Source organism: Halichoeres trimaculatus, unplaced genomic scaffold (assembly GCF_033239565.1).
Source record: "Halichoeres trimaculatus isolate MK-OKI-2021-1 unplaced genomic scaffold, fHalTri1.1 fHalTri1_scaffold_17, whole genome shotgun sequence".
NCBI classification, from domain to species: domain Eukaryota; kingdom Metazoa; phylum Chordata; class Actinopteri; order Labriformes; family Labridae; genus Halichoeres; species Halichoeres trimaculatus.
In genome coordinates, this window is record NW_027437195.1 from 10,770,306 (window position 1) to 10,794,056 (window position 23,751).

Consider the following 23,751-nt stretch of genomic DNA (forward strand, 5'->3'; position numbering starts at 1 on the left):
CCTTTTAGAGCACTCTCGGTGTCTGCTCGCTGCGTTCACTGTCAGCAGGGCAACCAGAAGAGGGAGAAAAGTAGCTACGCCACACTGAAAAGCATATTTAAAAAGATCGGCAAATATGAGGCTACTTTATCATTGTCCCTTCGTATCCCATTTTTCCTTTTAACAAAAGACTCAAGTGTTACAGGGCTTTTCACAGAAGCAAAATATCCAAACCTCTGCCTTCCCAATTCAAAAACTGAAACTGCCTCCTATTTGAGCTTGTTGAAAAGATATCAAGCAGGGATGTTGGTTTTGAATACAGCCTATTTTGCTTTTCAGGTACTGCGAGTGCTTCAATTTAGCGTCCTCTTGGGAGTTTTTTGCACTGCCTTTTCAGGAGGAAAACTCAGCCCTCTGAGAGCTATTGTTGCTCTAACATTATTGTCCATACAGACACAAGTCAGAGACGGAAGCACATGCTCGTACACCTTCACGAGCTGTGCAACTTTATCCATGTATCATCAGCTCCTGCTTGCTAAAAATCCCCATCCGTCTCTCTGATCCCTCCACCCATCCATCTTTCAGCGATATTAATTGCTGCAGGGCTAGCTGTCGTCTTTGTCTCTCTGAAGCGAGGGATCTATTAAAGAAGGGTGTCCTTTCAAAGTTAAAGCTAAATAGCTGACTAAAGGGCTGTTCCTGTCATCCCGCTTCTCTTCACAGGGCCTCCGATGTCCTCTGTGTACGCCTGCTTCTCGCCTCTGCTTCCTCTGATACGCTGCGCTGCCTCACCAGGACTCCAACACACTCACACTGTCACATCCACTCACTGTCCCTCTCCCTTTCTTTTCTTTTTCTGTGTCCAGGAGGAGCAGAACAGAGGGAAGCCAAACTGGGAACACCTAAACGAAGACCTTCATGTCCTGATCACAGTGGAGGACTCACAGGCCAGAGCGGAGATCAAGATGAGGAGAGCGGTGGAGGAGGTGAAGAAGCTCCTCGTACCTGCTGTGAGTACATATACTTATAAGCTCATATATACTCATCACACATACATATATACACACACACACACACACACACACACACAGTGGGGGCTGATAAGGTATTTAATGCTCTCTACAGTACTTTGAGTTGACACAAAGGGCGCGGTGCATTTTACCCTGATTTAGTGCCGAGCAAACCCCGGTCCAAACAACAGGATGATGGGGCTGCATATGGCACATCACCTCTCTCCTACTGCTAGCATCCTGTTTACTTCCACATATAGACCAGGGGAACAGGCTGGCCGTGCCCCCAGCAGAGTGGAAAAAACACAGCTATCAGCTCAGCACCTCCTGTGACTGCCACATTTCATCTCCGCCTCCCCTCTGCCTAAACTTCCTCACACGCTGAGCCGCTGGTGATGTCTGCTGGTAGTTTGGCATGCGGTGTGCATTTTTCTCTGTTTACTCTGGTAGCCAGGTGGACATGGCAGCTGATGGCCCTGGTTTGCCATCAGGTGGGAGCACACAGGGCATGGTAGCTTGCAGAAACAGGGCCAGCTAGTGCTTGGCAAGAAGAAAAGATGAAGGGTTACTTGAATAGAAATGCCTTGTATGTCTTTTTCTTTAGAAAAACAGAATCTGACTTAAAGGGATAGTTCTTTTTTTTGAAGTGGGGTTCTATGAGCTCTATGTGACCACTAAGGACATTAGGTACAGTAGAAAGGTGTCTCCTCTCCCTCAGTAAGACACAAACTGTAATCGATGGTGACGAGGAAATAGGCGCTAACAGGGAAAGACAATACCAGATTCAAAGGCTATTTTCTCTGTCTACAAGAACTAAAATCAAAAAGTAATACCACAGTTTAAGAGTACGCTACATAAAATATTTTTCAAGTGCATTAAGTCTTTGGAAATATAAACATTTATCCGGACCTAACTAACTGGTCATGTATCCTTCCGCGCAGCGCTAGTGTGCTCCGTCCCCCCTCCTTTCAGCTGTAGGGAATGTAAACAAGCTATGCTCCGGGCGCCGGTTGTAGCTTCGTATAAGTTTGATCAAGTATCGTAATTCTTTTGTTTGTACTCTAAGGATTGTGAGGCAGCGTAGGAAATTCAAAATGAGTGGCTATGACAGCCACGATGAAGTTCCATTCACTTTAGAACCAAATGATACCTGTATGAACCGGAGTACACAGAAGAAGAGCTGCTACAGATGGCGACTGAAAGGAATACAGAGGAAAACATCCGCATACATTCCCTACAGCTGAAAGGAGGAGGGGGGATGGAGCTCACTAGCGCTGCGCATAAGGACACATGACCAGTTAGTTAGGTCCGGATAAATGTTTATATATCCGAAGACTTAATGCACTTAAAAAATATTTTATTTAGCGTACTCTTAAACTGTGGTATTACTTTTTGATTTTAGTGCCTGTAGGCAGAGAAAATAGCCTTTGAATTTGGTACTGTCTCTCCCTGTTAGCGTCTATTTTCTCGTCAGCATTGATTACAGTCTGTGTCTTATTGAGGGAGAGGAGACAACTTTCTACTGTATCTAATGTCCTTAGTGGTCACATAGAGCTCATACAACCCCACTTCAAAAAAACTGAACTATCCCTTTAAGGATGTGTTGACTGTGATAGCTACATTTCACGTTAAGGTCATATGCTTGTATTGAGATACATGCAGCAAGTTTTGTGTAGCTTATCTGAATTTAACCAATTGTTGATGGAAGATCAGACTCAGGCGGTGACACTGCATCAGAGCCTACTGTCTATTTCGATCCGTCCTCCCTGTCTCCGTCAGGCCTCAGCTCAGCCTAACAACGTGGAAACACTTCAATTCATGTCCCTTCTAGAAAACGTCTCTCCTTTATCCAGCCTGCCTGTCACTTCTTCAGGCGCCTGTTTTGTTTGAGTGTTTCGGATCTCCACAGCCTGCGTGCACACACCCAGGATGTTACCACACATGCAAACACGCTCACAAACACCAAGAGAAAGCCATCTCTAAAAGCGCCAACGTTTTGAAGAGTGATGCAGAGTGAGTCACTGTTAACACACGTGCAGACACACGCAGCTAAACCCCTTTTTTGGCGTCCTTTTCAAGTCAATGACAGCTCTCGGCATCCAGCTCTCATCTGAATGGAGTAACACAGAAATAGCTTCATCACTTTTTGAGAAATCTGAACGCTTTTTACAGCCTGACAAGAGCATTAAAAGATGGTCTGGTGAATCAGTACCTGAACCATTTATGGGGTTAAGGAGAAGCTCCTTTATTACTCAAACAGAAGAAAGCACTCATGAGCTCTTTTGAGACGCTAATGAAATCCTGCTCATAAAAAGTTTCTCTCTTCCCTTAATTCAAATGCGAGTTTTATAGAGCTAATTAATGACCCATTGCAGTACACCAGAGGCCATTTTTCCTTCAAGTACAGCATCTTTGTTCATTTAAATGTAATGAAAAGATCCCTCTGTTAGATAGACGTGTGTTTTCTGTGTATAGACGCTTCAATTATTGAGGCAAAATATCCCCATCTCTTTTCTCAGAGTAAACCGTATCCCTCTCGAGTTTCATCATTTATTTTAAATCATATTTTGCGTCAATACCTCATTAAGTCATTCTGCCCTTTCATTCTGAGTCCATTAGATGCCGAACTCTTAATGCACTTCACCTCAGCGGCCTGACGCTGGCCTGGAGGACGACAAATTTAAATGCCAATAGAAGTGACGTAGTGTAAGTATGGCACAAGTAGCCAGAGTCCTGTCCTGAATGTGGTGGTGGTGCTCCTTGAGGCTCTGTGTCGTCTTCCTTGTCATTGAGTTAATGTGGATATGCACATGCCATGAGAGGGTGGGCGGTGGAGTTGGCTGGCAGTTATGGCCTTTATCATGCTAAACTAGATTGGATTAAAGTCTGGACACGCTGGTTATGCAATGTTCTAATGAAGGGCATCTTTTCCACTTTTGGCAGCGTAAAATCTCCTTTATTAAATCACGCTGGAAACAAAACGAGGTCATGCTTTTTATTCCCTTTCAAGGAACGGGCTTTACTCGTCATTGTGGAGACGCAGCAGTTAGAGCTGAAACAAAAAGAGGGGATAGACGACAACCAGAGAGCTGTTGTGTCTGCTAACTTGGTGTCAAATGGAAGATTAAGGCTGGTTAATGATAGTTTTTGCTTTTGAATAATCTCATAACTGCCTGACTGTGGATGAGGAGACAGGGTGCCTGGTGGTGAAATCATCTTTACTTAACCAGGGAGGCTTAACACAGATTGACGTCAGTCAGGCTCGGAGTGTTTACGTCAGCATACAAAACATATGGACTTGTTAGTGTTTTCATCTCTCATGAAAAAAATATGCTCTGGATCTTTTTTCTAATGTACGATTCTGAACATCTGCATTTAACAAGAGCAGCGTGCACTCGAACTTTGGATTTTTTTTAAGCAGTCAACAGAGTGTGTTTCATCGTTCACTCTGTACGTTTTACATTCCTCCATGTCTGAATCAATCAACCATCCATCCTTGCTTTGTAACACTCCTCCTAACCACAGCTGTTTACCCAAAAATTGACTGACAGTTGTGAGGGGATCCATATTTGTTCCTCTCTGCCCTCCGTAGCGCCCTTTTGCTCCCTATTTCCACGAACTCTTCAACTCCCCATGAACTGGGAGCAGGGGGGAAAACATCGGCGAGATGAGAGAGACAGAGGGAGAGATGGGTGGGAGAGCCTGATTGAGCTACTCTTTCAAGTGTGGATTTACTCCACTGATCCTGCCCCTGGTACACACTTACACCAGCACACACACATGGATACGCATGCCCAGACTTCCACATGCATCCACACACACAGACAGAAAACGTGCTGCTCATCCCTTGAGTCTGGGGTTAAAGCCCTCAAACGGAGCCTGCAGCAGAGCCCCACTGCACTTCAGGTAACCTCCACACAGACGGTCACAGAGCTGTATGCAGAAACCCTGAGAGGTCCATTCTGCCTCAGCTCTCCTGGAAGAGCTGCAGAGTGACAGTGATTGACTCAGCGTGCAGGTATTGTCCGCTTTCTTGGGCTATACAATAAAATATTTCCTGTTGAATGATATGTTCTGATTGGTCCCTTCAGGTCAGTGTGGAGCTGAGTATGTGGGTTTGGCCCCTGAATAAGGTGCCGGAGCCTCTCTACCAATGCAGCTGCTTGACCCTCAAACCCGTCGTGCATATAGACTGTAAAAAAATCATCGCACTCAGCTCAAAGTGAGGTCGCCACAAAAACTGCTCCCCCTGGTGACTGGCTGCAGTATAGGTCAAAAAATTTAACTCTCCAGTCATTTCAGATGGGCTGTGGTCAAACTGAAAAATTAATACACCTCCTAGAAATATTTCTCAAGTCCGATTGTTGTGGTGATTTGAAGATAGTATTTGGCTGTCTTGTATTCAAGTTCTCTTTTTTCTGAAAAGTTTTGTTTTTTAGTTAAGAGAGGTCAAAAACAAGGTTTTACGTTATGTTAAACAATGATTGACAGCTGCCGTTCTTGTGCATTTTTTGGGAGGGATAAAAAAATATGTCAGGAGGGAGAGCTAAGAAGTGATTAGACTCTTAAAAGAGAAGAATAATTATAATTATTGTCACCCAGCTCCACTCAGATTCTCCCAGAATCCCTCACAGTCTCTACTGTGCAGACTCTGGCTGCACAACTGCTACCAATGGCTGCGCCTGTGAGGGGGGTATTTTGGCTTCAAAACTGTACAATCCACTTTATATACGGTCCATGGTTGCGCACTATGAAGGCAGTGCTACTCAGGGGAGCAACTTTGACATTTTTTCCATTTGAATACTTTCAACAGTTTTTTTGCCAACCTAGCTTTTACGAGTGCTGAGTCTTACCAGCTTACCAGTCTTACTAGCTTTGACCTTCACATTAATTTCAGCAAGAATCAATCTATGAAACTAAGCATGTAATTCATGTGTGCAAGTTCCACTGTAAAAAAGACCTGAGCTAAAAACCGTTAACATAGCACCCTGGAAACAACATGAGTCAGCCATAAACAAGATTTGTAGGCCAGTGCAAAGTCTGCTGTTTCCTGTCTCATGTGAATATCATTTGATCTGCAGAGACTGATCCAGTATAAAGTGAATCATTTTGTTTTTATCCATCATTTTGAAGAAAAAAAGAGGAGAGTGCAGTTAAGGCACGATCTGCCATATGTTATGTCAGGATGTGAAGTAACACCACGCTATTTGTGCTGTGTGATTGTCTGACAAAAGGGACTTTGGACAATGTTATCTTAACTGCCTCATATTTGATTCAGTGTGCTGACGGCAGACACTCGCCTCGAGGTTCCTACAGTACATTAAGGCAGGTGGCAGGCTAGCCTTGAATCCCTGAATGCACACACAAATGCACACACACACACACACAGACTGATAAAGAAACCCCAGAAGCAGAAAAGGTTAGGTAAGAATGGAGCACACAGAGAAAGAAAGAGCTGGCTGGCACAGTGGCACTTTGGCCCTGGAGAAGCGAGAGCACGTCTCCTTGAATGAAAGCGTCATCGCAGAGAACAAAGTGAGGATGGTAGCAGCCAGAGCAGACCAGTGGCCTCGAGCACTTCTCTCCATTTGCACACTTTAAGATCCCAGTCCGGCTCTCTCGCTCCGGCTTCTTGCTCCCTCTTGTGCTCCGTCCTCTTATTCCCCCCCGTCATCCTTTCATGCCCCTTTCACACAGTTCTATATTTGGTATCTTCTACACTTCTGTAACTCCACTCTTTGTTATGGAAAGTAGGAGATGATTTAATTGCTCCACTTTTTCATTTTAATAAACTACCTTGGCAGCAGACAGCAGAGTGAGAACTCTCCTTCAGTTTTTATGTTTGCCACCCCAGACTCATTGCAGTTCTCCCGGGCTAAGAGTGAGTTTCTCTGATGGGCAAACCTGCTAGCCAACCCTTTTGTTCCCATTCCTGTCTTTTGCTCTCTTGAGCCTTCTGTTTCTCCTCATCCCTCTCATTTTCTCTCCTATTTCTCCCTCTGCTACAGGCCTCCTTTTAGGAAGAACATACAGTAAATGGTGTTTTTTTGTAAAAGCCAGACAGATGGACCCTAATGGACGCCAAGTTAGGCGATCGGCAGGGTGTTTTGTCTGTACTCACCAGTATGCATCCGGCTTGGCAGAGTGCTACAATGGCAGCACCATCAGAGCCACTCAGACAGGAAAGGCACACAGAGTAGATGATGCAGAACAAGCAGGGCTACATTTAAACAGTGCAAGTCTTTTTCTAGGCTGCAGTGTACTGACTATGCAATCATTAAACACCTCTTTTCGTTTTTTTCTTTCTCTCTTTCCAGCCCTCCCTTTCTCCAGCTCTCTGTCACTAGCGTCTGACAAATGAGTACAAAACACCATCTGGCTGCATCCATCCATGTGTGCCTCTCCAATTAATGATGTTTATTCTCTGTTAGTTCTACCTATCACTACTATTCTCCCCTTATTTACTCTTAATCTCCAGCACCATCACATGTCATTTCCAGCCACATCCACCAGATCAGACACTCATACTTCTCATTTAGCCTCATTGATCAGCTTGGACGGTGACTAAACTGAAAGCAGATTACATCACAAATGTTGATGCTGTCTTTTTTTCATCACACGTCAAAATAAAATACAAGGATTTAACGTTTTTATAAAACATATAAACAATAAGCCTTTGCTTTGTGGGCAGTTGGAGTGACTTTATTAACTGGAAGCTAACAAAATTTAGTTGTAAACAAGACTACCTAGGGATCACATCAGTTCTTTTTAAGTTTCTAGTCCTGTAAGCATGATGGATGAACCCTCCTCACACGGCGCAAAAAAAAGTCCTCAGTCTTGGTTCTTGTCCCACATACTGTACATTTGTGTGCATGTAAATGAGGTAAACGGCTGAAGTGGCTATTATCTCACTCTGCCAACAGGCTCAAGTAGGCTGGAGGAGTTTCATCCTGGCAGTAGGTAGATACTTTTAGTCAACCTGGCAGCCTCTTCGTCCCTGTAGGCTGTTATTACCTTCATCAGGCTAATGAAGGAGCTGGATTGGATCATATTAACCTCCTGATCTCCACCTCCCAGGACACCACAGCTACAACAGGCTGGACTGCACTGTTCACTGCTCTCATTATATATGTGTATGTGAGACCATCCCACCTGCACGTAGACACTGCATCTCCCACATGAATGTTAATCATCTTTTTAATTGGCTTCCTTGACTTGGTGACCTCTGCTTGAGACTGCCTCGCTGTGCTCCTCCCTCATTGCTGCTAAGCTGTTTCCTCACCGCCGTGTGTGTGTGTGTCTGTGTGTTGGTGTGTTAATCTCTTTGTGGAGCCTTCTGAACGTCCATTCACTCGCACACAGTAGAGATTGGCGTGGAAGCGGTGTGACCTTTGACTCCCAGCCATTCTCTCGTCTGCCACTTTCATCATTATCCATCTTCTCATCCTCGCACTCTTTGTACTCGCTCATGCAGCCTTTTGCTCCTCGTGTGCCCCCCTGATACCCCTGAGATGGGTACTTCACAGACACCTTCTAAAACCTTGTAACCGGGAGAGCAAACACTGAAACTGTGTGATGTGTAAATCACCTCTGATTAATCATCTGGAGGTGATAAGTGGGTAATTGGAATTGACCTCTTAAACCGTTTAACCACAGCAAACAGACATGCCTGTTCTGACACTTATGCCAATAATAATTACTGCTACATATCATTTGAATGGTTTGCATGAGACAAGTGGCTGAGAGAATTTGTCCATGCATGCTCACAAACATTTATAAATCCCCAGCTTCTTTCTCCCCATCTTTATGACACGCACCAATTTTGTCCCAGTAGCCACCTAAGCCTGTCATGATAATCAATAAATCAATTAACCGAACGATAAATAAAAACGTCCTCGGTAAGTTTGCCAGCCTCGATAAACTGTATGTTTGTTTTCCTCCTCTCTTTCAACCAAAGAGGCTGAATGAGAAGATGGCTCACTACGTCTATCTTTCCTAACATCGGGGTGCATAGGTTCTATAGCGGATTTAGCGGATTTATAGCAGAGTGAGCATCTGTCAAATATGCGATCTTTGGGGTGAAGACGGGGCTGCTCGCGCGTACACACGGAGAGAGCTGATGCGAGCCTCCTGAGGGGTAAGGAGGAAACACACGCTAATATGAGTGATGGCACAAAAGATACGGTTCTTAAGCCGCCTGCCACAGTCCCAGTGTGAGAATATTTTGTTTTTTATCAGAATGAACAAAGTGTGAGCTCATGAACACCAACGAGCTGATATGTCGCATTTGTTTGAAAATAGTGGCGACGAAGAAGAAGAAGGGGAGGTGCAGTGGAGCCTTGTTCTTTTACAATCCGCTCTTACTGAGGCTTTTGGTCTGCAAAGTAAATTTTAAAAAAGCGCCAAATGGTGGGCGCTCAAAGACAGCTACATTGCCAAAGAAATGCAGCCCTTCAATACGGTTGAAAGCCAGAAATATTTAAAATGTTTGACAGACAGTACGGATTGACTGGGAAAAAGTACATGTTACAAACAATTCAGGAACTGTATAAACTCCCTTTTATTTAGGCTAGAGTTTTTATTGTTTTTTTTTTGGGGGGGGGGGGTTGTTTTTCCTTTAGAGACAGGGTCTATGTTTTATTGTTTTTGAGTAGTATTAATTATTTTCAGTGACATGTATTTTTTTCTAAAAGGGAGTCAATTTCATTTTCATTGTATTTTTTTTCTCTTTCTTGTTTGTTAAATGTATTATATTTTTTGTTTGATTTATTTTATTTAAAAGATCCTGACCTTTTAATTACAGTTAAATACTCTTAAGAAATTAAAGTTTCTTGCTTTGATATGGTGTACTCACTTTATTATCCCATTTATCATAATTACATCAATGAAAAAAATGAAAAAAAAAACCAAAATAATATTGACAATAATATCGTTTATCGGCAATAATATTTTGGAAAATTATCGTTTAGCAAAATTTGTTATCATGACAGGTCTATAGCCACCCATAAAGCACGCTCCAGACTCCAAATCAACAATGAAAAGCTGAAGCCCTCTGGCCCAGATGTTGGCATCAACTTCAAACACCTGAAAAGTGAGCTCAGACAAGACCCAGACATCATGCCATCCCTGTGTGACCAGAGTACAGAATAAACAGGCAGTTTCATCACGCTGAAGCTACAGACATGGAAACAAACGATTATTGGCAGAAGATGCTGGGAGCTGTTTTTTAACCTGGGCCCTCCCTCTGTACTCCTGAGAGAGGAAGAGAGGACAAAGGAGACTATTTCTGTACTTCCTAGGTCAGGGATGGGAAGGAAAGGGAACCACCAAACTACTGTTTTGAGGAGCTGGTTGTTTGGATGTTATTGTGTACTTTTTTCACATATTTACTTTCATCCACCTTGGATTGGAAACACAAAGAAAAAGCTACTTTCGTTTTCCTAGCTGAGGTATTTATAGCATCCGTTCATTATGCATCATTAAAGACGTCTCTCTCATTCTTTAAATTGTCCTCGACCTGTCGCTCCACACTTCTGTTTCTCCCTTCAGTCTCTTTTATTTCCTTGACTTGTTGTGATTTTTAAAGCCCTCTCCCCCTCTTTCCCCCTCTTCCCTCTCTGTGATTGAGGACACAAACCATTCACTACTCTCTTTCATTATTTTGTCTGCAGTTACCCCAAGGCCACCACATCCTGTTAACACCACACAGATTACAAACCACACAGCAGACTGGAGCTGTCCATCTCCACTGTGCCAGTCACAAACAAACAAAACAGCACAGAGTTCCAGGTGCTTTATTAAACTACATTCCTCTTTAGATTTAGAAGAGGATAAGAAAGAAAAAAATACTATTTCACTTGGTTCAAGTGTGTTATTTTGCATAAGCTTTTACTACATAAGGTAACTATTGAGCCTCTTTCCATGTGTGCCAAGTCTCTCCTGTCAGCCCAAAGCCGACAGGAAGGACTTGTTCTGGTCCTGGCCCAAAGATTCCTCCCCTGCCATCTATCCCACCTGAACCTCCATCTGCCCATCCCTCCTCATCTCCAGCTCTTCAGCTCTCCTAAGGGGCAGACAGGTGGTTGTCGGCCTGAAGAAACAGTACCCCTGCGGGGAGCAACCTGCCGGAGCCTGGCCACAGTCCCTGGTCCTGTCCTCCTCCTGTTTTTCATTTCCTGATCCTAAAACTGAGAGGACAGCAGACTTCTTCAGGCAATGTCAGTCTGGAGGGAAAAGTCTCCTCTGCTTCTTTTATGCCTTTTAAATACATGTTTATCACTGCCCTCACAAACACTGACACAGCTGTTTGATCGTGAAAGTGGCACCATGTGCATCTCCCTCAAGGTGGATCCATACTAAGCTCATTAGTTGTTGTTAGAAATGTGTTATAGAAAGAGACCATGCGACTTTGACCTCCTCAGTTCTGCTCTCAGTACCCATTATCATTCCAGTGTGGTTGCAAAGCAAGCTACCGGAAATGATCTCAACTCCAAAACAGGGATAAAAATTCAGATCCCATTACCATTTGTCCTTTAGGGTTTCAGTATCTCCTTCCTCACCTCTCTGATTGTTTTTGTTTTTGCTAAATCAGCCACCAAACCACAGGTAGGCAATTATAGACGAAGGAGAGACTCACAAGAACACATGTCCATTTTTACTGTTTTAATAGTTGATCAAAAAACAATTCATCAGAAACAAAAAAAATAACATCAAGCTTCAGCAGTTTTCGATTTTGTGATCCCATACTCCTAAACCAAACCTTAGCTTTTGCACAACATTAGCACTTTCTCATGTCCTCCCTCTTGAGTTTTTCCTCCCTCTATTTCTCCTTGAAACAACACCCTGTAGCTCCTCCATCTCTTTTACGTCTTCCCTCTGAGGAGAACATGCTCCTGTTTCTTCTCTTGTCTCATTCATTTAGATTTCCAAGTCAGCCGAGATCCCTGGTGAAGCCGCATTCTATGTACACAAGCCCTCTGCACCACTTACGAGATTGCCTTACCCACTTGTACTGTCCTTTTAATTTCACTCCACACACATACACATGCGCCCGGGTCCCAAACCACCCAGGTCTCTCACATCATTGTAGAATAACCTCCTTCCTAATCCACCTGGTTGCGCTGGGCTCCTCCAGGGGAGAGGGGGTGTCGTGATTCAGAGCACAGAAAGAGGGGGCGGTAACAAGGCGGGCTAAGAGGACCGGGCAGTTTTAATCTGCCCTGGTCCCTCCGGTGGGAAAGGAGAGGGACCATGTGAGCCCTTAGCCAATCTCTGCTTCTCTTTGAAGGTCTCCTTAATCCCCACACAGAGGCGGGGAAATGCAGAATGTTCTTGTGTGTGGATGTTTTCATGGGTGCATGTGCCTGAGGGTCCGTCTGTTGGACCCTGGATTTCCATAGGTCTGATGTTGATTGAGACCTGAGCCCACTTTCTCCCTATTTTTCCCTCGTATACACTCCATTGTGTACATTGTCCATTTCCAGCGGTTGCTGAACCTCCTCAGGGGTCTAAGCAGGGCCAGGCTTTAACATCTGCAAAGTGGGGACACACACACATGCACGAGTACACACCGCTTTCATCTCTGCCTCCCCAGTGACCGCGTGTCCCAGTGTTTAGGAAGGGAAAATAGGATTGTGTGGAGCTCAGCGTTTAGAGAGCCCAAAGGCCGCCCATCAAATTCAGCCCCTACAGTGTTTGATGACTTGCTTTGCCAGCCGTCGCTCAAGTCATTTCAGACTCCATTCTCTCAGTCCCACCAGCCAACCCAAGAGTGATAGCTTTCTTTGTCTCCCCTCAATGTGTATTGAGTGTTGAATTTATCTCACTTGGGTTCATTCGATTCACTTATCAGTTCGCTTCTCTTCTTTTTCACACTCTTATTGTTTGTTAGCAACACTTCAAGTCCTGTCGTCTGCTCTGACGGGTTTTTCCCCATGATGGAACTTTGGCTGTGTTTATGGCGCGGCTGAACTAAACCCAAACATTCCTTTTTTTGAAATCCCAATGTTCTTTTTTTTCTTGGCAGAGACATCGTGCAACATCTGTGTCAGTAGAATACAAAAGAAAACTGAGTATCTGTGTGGGCTTAACATGGACCTGATTTGGATCTGTAAGCTACTCACTGATCCAAATCCCACAAAGTATCTTTGTAGAAGTTGTTTTTTAGTGATCAGATGACGTGTTTGAGCTGTAGAAAGGATTCAGTTCTCTCAGATCTTTCCATAATCAGCTGTTTGGAGTTGAAAAATATGGCACATGTATTTGGGATATTTGAAGGCCTGTCAATGAAACCAGCACTGGATTTTTTGACAGCAGAAACAATAGGAACGAGTTTAAAGTGTCCAGGTAGTTTCATCCAAACTTTTCCACATTTGAATCTTACAGGAGGTTCTTAGATCCCAGTTTTTATGAAAAGGTTCCAGTGATCAGCCTGGAGTCAGGATCTCTGAATGATGCAAATCCCCCCAGCAGTATTTAAAGCTCCCAAATCATCCCCGGCCAAATCCCTTCAAGATATTCCCTGCTCGATTGGATGGCATTAAAGGATCGCAGGGACAGAACAATGCAGCGTCTGGCAGCCCGCTGGAATGAGGGATAAAGAGACGTGGAAGGAGGAACGAATGAGAGTGGATGTGTTAGGTGGAGGTTTGGGGTGCAGCTTGGAGGACAGGGGGAGGAAGGATGGACTTTTATTGGTAGTTGGGGAACAGATGATGATGAGGGAGCGGAGAGAATGGACAGCTGTTTTTTAGCTGTAGAACATCGTGGCACAGAATGATCCCTCCTGCTCTTAGCCTCCAACATCATCTGTTCATCAAAGCAGCTGCAGGCCGGCCAGCTTTAATGACATATCTAAATCTTTTGGTTAAACCTGTGTATGTTTTTTTCCGAGGTTATTTATATGAAGTTTAATCCCTTCTTAATGCTGTTATGTTATGATGAATGCCAGCCCAGTTTCTGAGGATAAACAAGATCGCTCAGAGTTTCCACGCTGCTTTTTCTACCCTTGTGCTATTGGAAATGATTTTAATAGGAGAGATCAAGAGTTTTCGCTTCTTTCAGATTTATAAAGTGCAGTGAGCCTGAGACATTTTCTTTCTCAATTTCTTTTCATTTCCTTTCTCTTGTTGTTGCTCACTTCTGTCTTCTTCAGGATATTAAAAGGTTGCTTTAATCCCAGTAGATCCAGGAGTCAGTTCCAACGCCAGGGCTCAGACTGTGACGACCAGCCACATTAAACTAGCATGTAGTGGATGACACCAACTTATTCTCAGAGGCCTTGGCACTTTGGAGGCAGAAAGTAAAAAGAATTAACAGAGTTTGCTCCTGACTTTATGATGTGCCACTTTCAACTGTACCTCGGTAAGCTGCGTGATTGACAGTAATGGGGCGGAGCAGACGAGATGTGTTTGTAATAATCTGACTGGAGTCAGGTTCACTTCTATGCTAATGAGCTAGTGTGTTGGTGGTTTAGCATGACTAATGGCGCACATCGCTAACAGAGCTGTCTGGGAGCGCGGAAGGGGAGCGAAAGAGTAAAGGAGAAATAAAGAGGCTTTGCTCGAGTGTTGTGAAGGTATAAGACAGTCAGAGGAGAGAGTTGCTGGAGATTGTGTTGCTAGTCTTTAAGGGGAAAGGAAAATACAGTTGAGGCCTGATTCACTTGGCAGATATGTTTACAAAAGCTGAAGAGCAAGGCAGAGGATAGAAAATTGCCTTTGAAAATGCACTTGTGAATTTCAGAAAGGGCATAAAGCACTTATTCTTGCTCTCTCTTAAAGGGATAGTTCAGTTTTTTTTGAAGTGGGGTTGTATGAGCTCTATGTGACCACTAAGGACATTACATACAGTAGAAAGTTGTCTCCTCTCCCTCAGTAAGACACAGACTGTAACCGATGGTGACGAGGAAATAGGCGCTAACAGGGAGAGACTTTACCAAATTCAAAGGCTATTTTTTCTGCCTACAAGAACTAAAATCAAAAAGTAATGTTGTCCGCTGTTGATTCCTCTGTATTTCTTTCAGTCTCCATCTGTAGCAGCTCCTCTTCTGTGTGCTCCGGTTCATACAGGTATCCTTTTGGTTCTAAAGTGAATGGAACTTCATCGTCGCTGTCGTAGTCACTCATTTTGAATTTCCTACGCTGCCTCACAATCCTTAGAGTACAAACAAAAGAATTACGATACTTGATCAAACTTACACAAGGCTACAACCGGCGCCCGAAGCAGAGCTTGTTTACATTCCCTACAGCTGAAAGGAGGAGGGGGGACGGAGCGCACTAGCGCTGCGCGGAAGGATACATGACCAGTTAGTTAGGTCCAGATAAATGTTGATCTTTCCGAAGACTTAATGCACTTAAAAAATATTTTATGTAGCCTACTCTTAAACTGTGGTATTACTTTTTGATTTTAGTTCTTGTAGGCAGAGAAAATAGCCTTTGAATTTGGTACGGTCTCTCCCTGTGAGCGTCTATTTCCTCGTCACCTGCGATAACAGTTTGTGTCTTACTGAGGGAGAGGAGACAACTTTCTACTGTATCTAATGTCCTTAGTGGTCACATAGAGCTCATTCAACCCCACTTCAAAAAAACTGAACTATCCCTTTAGAGGAAGAGAAAGGGGGAAAGGTTGTGTGCTTATGAAGCCTGTTATCGCTGATGGACACTCACTGAAAAGGTTTGATGTCATGTTATGTATTGAAGCATACATGTTTTTCTCACTGGTACAGTATGTTTTTCTATAGACAGAAGGTTTTTGTTTGATTCCCAGTCTGTTCTCTGGAAACATGGGAGTTAGGTTTACTGAGATGAGAGCATGTCATCATTTCTCAGCCCAAATCCAACTTCCAAGTTTGCTTTAGTTGCCTTGAATTGATTAAACTTTCTTGTCACTTATTTATTTAGTGTGGAGATGTTTTCAAGTTCGCTACAAGTACTCATTCCTTCCTCTCCCCTAACCGTCCGCTTCTGGAGAGTGTGGAATTGTTGATAAGTCGTCTTGGCAGCGTGGCGAGAGTAATCATTTTCCTCCAGATGTTAGAGTTTGGGAAGGAACCAAAAGGGAGGTGGGAGAAGGAGGGGAACGAGAGAAAAACCAGCTGCCGCCACTGCCAGATCCACCCCTCTACATGAAGTCATCTACTCCTCCCTCCCCGAGGCTCCCCCGAACCAACGCCTCCTATAAACTCTGCTAAATTCCCCCTCCTCCCTCCTTCTCACTTCTACACATTCTGCCTCTTTCTGTATCCCAGGAGGCAGCTGGGGCAGCCTGTGTTTACTGCTGAGGTAATTGGAGTAGTTTGGAGAGATCCTGACCCCAGCCCTGCTACGGCCTCAGATATATGTGTGCTTATATGGGTGTGGGTGTGTGTACAGGATCCGTACATACGTGTGTTTGTGAAGACTGGCAGCAAGGCCAGGGAAGGAAAGCAGGCCGTAGCTGGTGTCAGCCCACTGGGGAACAGACAAATTGGTTTTCACTACGCTGTCTGTCTTTTCTTGTCTCATATTCTCCGGCTATCCTTTTCTTCTCCCTGCACATCTCTCCATCTCTCCACCAACTCAAAGACAATCATTCACGCTTTCTCTTGGTGTTGCTCTGCAGCGCTCTTTCCCCCTTCCTTTTGTTCCACCTCTCTTTCTTTCTTTCTATCTCTCACTGCTCATCATTTCACCTCTCCCAGCAGATATGAGCTGCAGAGACGGTAACTCCTGCCAGATATGAGCAAAAACTCCCCCTCAGTTGCAGCCAAAGACATGAGCAAATTCATCCGACCTAATCCCAGCGCCTGTTGTGTTTATCTCTGGGTGAGATGGATCGGGAAGGGTCTTGAGCCGAGGCGTCAGGGTGGAGCCCCATAAACACTCTGACAGCTTCTCATCTGTTGCACACATGTAGCATTTAGCATTAGCTCTGTTGTGTGTAGCATTTGGCTGCAGTTTGGGTTTCTCAACACGTGAACAGAAGCTTCAGTCATGAAAAAGAAAGGCATGACAGTGATTTAGCATGCATCTGGTGACCTCATCGCAGGGTTGTCAGGTAGTGGCAGTAGGACACGGCTCACCTACTTTAGCTCACAGCATCCCTCCCTCCCTCTCTTCCTCATCCCCTCCGTCTTGCTCCTCCCTGATAGCTTTTCCCGCTCTGCTGATTTCACAAATAGGCCTCATTGATTGAATCTGATTCTTCTGGATAGAGCAGCTTTATTGAGTGGCTTTTCCACTGATGGACAGGAGCGTGCGAGGGTTGTGTGTTTGTTGCACGTACGCATGCTTGCATGTTAGCGACGATAAGGAAAAACTTCCTTCCCTCATCCCTCTCCTTCCATAATCCAGCATCTATTCCTCTCTTGGGAATCCCCCCCCCTTCAGCTGGATCATTACAGACACACACACATGCCGCTTGTAACTCACTGGGCCCTCGCAGCAGCTGCATCAGGGTAAATGTTCTATTATAGATGCTGCATGCAGACAGAGGAGTCTGTTAATGCAGCAACACCTAAAGAGAAACTGTTAACTGCTCTCTCTGGCGCTGTTCATCAAACATTCATCCCGGCTGTGTGTCTGTGGCAGAAAGCTGGCACAGCTGCTCCAACTCCACTCCAGCGGTGTCCCAAGCATTATGTTTGGGTTTCTTCTGATCTCACAGCTCCTGTCTGCTGCCATTTCGGATCTGCCATCTTGCTTTTTTATGCAACTGTAAAACTGGCAACATCTTCCAGACGTGTAGGGGAACGTTGCGGTGGGGAGTTTGCGTCTTGAAGCAGGAAAATTGGCTTATTTCAAATGTAAAACAGAAATAATCTGCTGGGGTTCAAGCGCTTTAACTAACAAACTGCGTTAGCGAGGAGATGGAGCTATATCAGCACCACTCCACTGGGGATACACACATTTCACACACAGCAGCGCACACCTCATCTTCGAAGCAGCATCTGTGCTCTTCCCCTCTCTCTGCCCTCTATTTCTGTCTCCCTCCTCTCAGCAGGCAGCGTGCCACCTATGCAGAGTTGGATGGATGGTGGCACCCCTCTTGCCCTGCACACATTTAACCCCCGCAACCCAGCAGATCCATCATCATACAACTCACACAAACGCACATAAGCAGCCTCAACATTAGTTCCCAGCATGCAGTTGTCCTGCACTGTAGCCTGCTGTGAAAACTGTGCTGTACATACAGATACCCCCCCACCTCCTAACAACCTTAAATGTGCTCATTATTCTGCCTGATTCCAAAGGTTAGTCTTGTTTTAGGGTATTTTTAGCGCTGCTACAAAGACACACAGATCTCTGTCTTAACAGTTTCTGCTCATTCTGCAGGGGCACACCTTCCTCACAGGGCTGGTTGGTTTTGGAGAAATAAGGAGCCCCTTAAATTAGGATAGGAGACAGCAGCCTTGTGTGGGAGAGAAAAGCGTATGTGATTTCAGCAGGGTGAACAGTGTTTAAACAGCCCTGCATAAAATGACAAAGACAAAGACAAATGTTTGATTTATTGTTGTCACAAATGTGCAGCTCTGGAAGCAAAACACATTGAGCCCCATCCACGATCTGACTGCTGAAGTTTAGTCTTTTTCCTTCCTTCATTTCTCGTTTTTCTTTGTTCTGCGAGTCTGCTTGGCCCACTTTCCAAGAACCGCTGACAGAGTTTCAGAGGAGACACACACACACACTGCTGCACAAAGAGGAAACAGAACAGCTGTTTTGATTTGTAGAAAAATAGTAGTAGAGCTGTTTTCGCTCCTTTGGATTTATTGAGCTTGTAGAGGTCAAGGTCTAATTGATTGGAGGCTGTAAATGAGAAATAAAAACAGAGATAAAGTAATTAAGAGCTAACAATGAGGAATCTTAATGTTTACTTTGCACCTTTGAAGGTGTGATAGGCAGCTATTTCATGTTTTGCTCATTCATGTATACTCTTGTTTACACACTTCTTGTAGCGTCTAATTAGTGGTGATTTTTGTCTCTCTATCGAGGAGGGCTAACTCGCTGCCTTTTGACCTGCGCCATGTTCAATTAGCCTAGCTTGGTTATTATTGTTGACACTGTAAGTCAAGTGGCTCTTTTCTCACATCCAAAGCTGTTAGCGAGGGAACAAAGGAGAAAATTATGTTTCAGAACATCTTCAGAGTGTGTGTTACAGCACAATTGACTTCTTGTTACTGAGAATGTTTTTTTTTCTGTCGGATATGTTCGTTTGGATATCATCATGAACTGTAAAAATTCACTTTTATGATCAGAATTGATTTAGATTTCAGTCTGTTTAGCTAGTCATGAAGTTTCATCTCCCCTAAGTTCTTTGACACACATCATCAGGAAGTCTAAAACTGTGTGAAATAAATATTTAAATCATGTATGTTGCATCCCTCTCTTGTGGCCCGTTGCCTGTCTCGGCAGGGGGGAAAAATGGAGCCATTTTTGGTGCTTCCAGCCTTCCCCATTAGAAGAAAAGAGCGACTGAGCACAGTGGAGGTAGTGAAGGAGAAAAAGCAGTAGAGAAAATGTCCTTTGCTTGGTTAATTGGCAGCTCTGTGGTACACTAAACATTGCACAGACACAGCTGAACACTGCGACTGCTCTGAAGCCACTGCTTTATATTTAGTCAAGGGAGTCACTTTTTCTCTTGCTTAACCTCGCTCTTTCTCTTCCTCTCGCTGTGGCTGTGTTGAAGAGGAGTCTCAAGGGAGGGCTTAACTCTGAGCCCTCGTTCCTTCTTTTTTCCCTCCTTTCTCCTTTCTTTCTCTCTCCCTCTGCACGTCTTTCTTTCCTTATCATCCTCTGAATAGAGCAGCAGACTGTTGTTAGACTTAGTCCAGGAGACACAGTCTGTGCACAGATAGAAAAGAGAAACGGAGAAGGTTCAGTATCTGCCTTCCTCTTTATTATTGCCACCACAAAGAGGCTGGCCTGCCCTGCAGTGTGTGCACATGTTGTGTTTACATGCAGACGCAGAGTGAAAGCACCTTTACTGTGTGTGTGTGTGAAATCAAGCATCAGTTCTACTCTTTCAGAAACAAAAGGCATACAATCCAGTGTTTACTTAGAGAGTGAGAGGTCAGCAGGCTTCACATGTATGTCTTTACACCCCTCAGTGTGGAGAAAAATCCACACTAGGCTCTGCTTAAATTATGATGTACAACCTGGAAAATCACAGGGGGGTTGTGTTGTCATGGTTATTGAGTGTTCTGTAGCTTCAGGGGAAATGGAGTTCGGGGAGAGGAGGAGGGTGCCCAAATGGAAAGGGGGGAGAGAATGGATGGGTGTACGTGGGAGAGGGGGGTGCTATCTTAATTGCTTTCCGTGAATAATTTCAGTCCCCTAATTTGGCGATAATGACAGTGGCTGCGGCTTTTGTATTTATTTATCCAAACATTAATTGACAGGACTGACATTAGCCAGGGCGGTTATTGCGCATTTGATTGCGCACAAGGGAGCAAAGAAAATTACAGTAATTATCATTCTGATATGGATTATGAATATGCATTCCCACACTTAATGTCTCTGTCAGCATTTTAGGAGCAACAAGGCACTCTGCCATGACAACAGCACTTTAGCTTATCACCATCTCTGTTCCTCTCAACCTCATCCAAGCGGCGCTTGTGGAGAACAGATGACATGTAGTGTCCGAATGATTTAGCTACCCCAGTGCTGCTTCTTTTTTCTCTTCTTTTACAACACCCAGGCATGTTGTTAGGTGAAACGGGCGCTGTGTGGGTTGTTTCAATTGGCCTATAAAGGGGCCTCAGCTTGTGTGAAATCAGTGTGTGGTGTGTTATTGTGAATGATCATTAACGTCCCTGTTTTTCCACAGGCGGAGGGAGAAGACAATTTGAAGAAGATGCAGCTGATGGAGCTCGCGATACTCAATGGGACGTACAGAGACAACAACATCAAAACACGTAAGTGAGCTTCAAAGAACCAACAGACACAAGTAAAATGTGGGCAGTCTATCAATTTTGCAACTAACTTTAACTCCACATGAGCATATTTTATCAAAGGAAACCTCATTACTGTATTTCTCACAGACTAATACTGTTAATCTCATTGAATTAATGCCTAGACATACATAACTCCTGTACATACCATTGTTTTTTTACCTGACACTAGCAGATTTATCTATTTCTGGATCTCTCCAAACCATTTATATTCATCTACCCAACCATGAGTAGGACAACTTCCACTCTGTCCTGTCATGTATTTCTGTCCTTCATCCATCCCTCCATCCGTCCTCCTCCCTGCAGCACACACGTGATCCCTCTGTGTCACCTGCTCTTTGCCAACTTTCAGCACATCGCAATATTCCACCTGCTCAACCCTGCATGTTAGTCACAAGCGCATACATCTCCAGTGTTTGATTCTTACTCAACCAAGTGCTATTCCTGAATGCATCACATTGAAAATGGGATAAATGAATCAAATGAAGCCCATTTGTCTTGTACAGCACAGTAACCCACAACCTGTACACCCTGACCCTTGGGTCTACACTTTGTTATTATTCAGAATTTAATTTAAACATGGTCATATACTTGGGCTCAGATTTATGAAATGAATGACGAATAAATTAATCATAGTAATTAACTTTCTCATATAACATCTGTTCAAAATGGAAGCCATGATTAACCAGCCCACCATCTAACTGTAGTTTCAATAGCGCTTGATTTAATTGACCTGCCTTTGGGGAAGCTTGTGTGGCACGGCTCGCAGCACATGCTAATGCACAACCACTTGAACAATGATTTTTTGTGTGTTAAATTGTACATTTTCCAACTGAAATGGAGCGCTGACCGTGTGGGGGATGAACACGTGCTAAAAACTTAAACTGTCGCAGTTCTCCATCAGTGTTTTTGGGAGGTTTGCCCTTCTTTGAGTGTCTTCTCCACATGTCATCAGCTCCACTTCTGTTGGCATGTGTGTTGTTTACCTCACCTGTGCCATCTCCTGTAGATGAATGTGTAGCTGCCATGGTGATTCGTTTGCTTTGAATGCACTGGGATGACAGCAGCATTTAGTGCTTCTTGTGTTTTGGTGTAAGGGTTTTTGTTTTTGTTTGTTTGGCTATGTTGACTTTTCCTTTGCAACAGATTGTGGCTTTTGTGGTTCAACACCATGATCATTGCATGGACTAATTTTCCCTTTTGCCCCCCTCCTCTCTCCTCTCTTCCTGCCACTTCCTTTCCTCTTCTCTTGTCCTGCTTCGTGTTTCCTTCCCTCACTGTTCATCTGTGATTATGATCATCCACACCACACTTTGTCTTTCGTCCTCTTTCTTTCTTTCTTCTCCTGTCCTTCGCTCTCTTGCTTATGGCAGCTACCCTTGCATTCTCTCTTGCAGCAGCGGCAGCAGCCGCTCAGGGCCCCCGCCTAATAGCGGCCCCCACAGGTCAGGTGTTGCCTCCCCCGGCACTCCGGCCCCCGACACCAGCCGGGGCTCCCATCATGAACCTCATCCGGCCCACTCAGATGGCTGCCATGCTGCCCAATGGCACCCCCACCCTGGTGCCTCCCACACCGGATGGCGGGCTCATCTACACCACCCCTTACGAGTACCCATACGCCCTGGCACCCACCTCCCTGCTGGAGTACCCCATCGAGCACAGTGGGGTTCTAGGTAAGAGAGCCTGGGGGAGCATGGGTGCGGCAGGTACAGCGGCCAACTTTAGCCAGCCTGGACAGGAGGGCAGCTTGTTTTACCCCGGAGCTGGGGTGCTGGACGCGGCTGCCATGAGCCACAGTCAGGACTTGTTAAAAGGTAAATATGTCGTGTCCACCTGAGGATCAAAAACAGACAAACTCAAAGAGTGGATGTGCTGGGGAAGCTGTTGGTAATGGGATGACCAGCTTTGTGGCTCATACGGACACTGTATTAAAACGGCAAAGAAGGGGGACAGAGGTCACCTTGTGAGGGCTAGGCTCTTGGAAAGTTCTCTTTATGATTTAGACTTCACTGTTTTAGTCCCGCTCTCGCCAAACAGTTCTGCTCTCAGGTTTACATTGCCTCTTTCCTGCAAGGTTCGTATAGGGGGACTTGGCTCTGTGTGAAACGAGGCACGCTGGCAGAAAGACACTCGCATACACGCAGCCTGCTCTCTAACCCTTTCATGCACTGGCCTGGAGGCATATTCAGTCTGGCGGCAGATCCCCCCGGATTTCTGCAGCTTTTGAAATCATTTCTCCGCGCTGTTCTCTGCAGGCAGGCCTTGATGCCTGTAGATAGTCCCTCTCTCACTCCCACTGGGGATGTTCATTAAATTCCTCCAGTCTTCCCTTTTTTCTCCTCCTTCCCCTCTCTCTATTGTCTCAGCCTCACCCCCCTTGAACTGGAGCTCAGCGCTAATACCTGACGCTCCTCTTAGTGTATGTGTCAGGAGTACAGTTCAGGATGAGGGTCCGTGTATTCTCATTCTCAGTGGTGCTTTATGCTCATCCAATCTGCTACCAAAGAGACATCTCAACATCCTGTGATGAAAAAGTGACTCACGTGATCTCCATGTGTTAAATCGAGGTCCTGGTTCACAAAAGCAAAGCTTCGTCTCCCGTTAAGACCAAACAGACTCCGTTTGACCCAGTACTTCTTTATTTTAGTCTGCAGCATCATCTGGCAGCAGCAGACACAGTGTGATTTTAGCTGACCTGTGTTTTTTAGGTGCCTCTGGGAGTCATGTGTAGAACAGACAGGGGCAGCTGACTGGCTTTTCTCTCTTTAACTTGCAGGGTTACACCAGCTTAGTGCATTTTATTTACTCACACTATCGATTGGTGCCTTCAGCAAC

The 23,751-nt window shown here is 44.7% G+C and overlaps 1 protein-coding gene across 6 annotated transcripts in view; it reads left to right on the forward strand.

The window, feature by feature from the left end:
* qkia (QKI, KH domain containing, RNA binding a) overlaps nt 1-23,751 on the forward strand; it is an 82,878-nt gene that overhangs the window by 51,538 nt on the left and 7,589 nt on the right. For 2 of the 6 annotated variants that reach the window (XM_074691337.1, XM_074691336.1), the window contains exons 4-6: nt 846-989; nt 20,793-20,880; nt 22,290-22,730. In XM_074691337.1, the coding sequence (XP_074547438.1) occupies nt 846-989; nt 20,793-20,880; nt 22,290-22,730 (673 nt within the window). The remainder of the gene's footprint in view (nt 1-845; nt 990-20,792; nt 20,881-22,289; nt 22,731-23,751) is intronic. The other 4 variants (XM_074691340.1, XM_074691339.1, XM_074691338.1 and 1 more) reach the window with 3 other exon arrangements.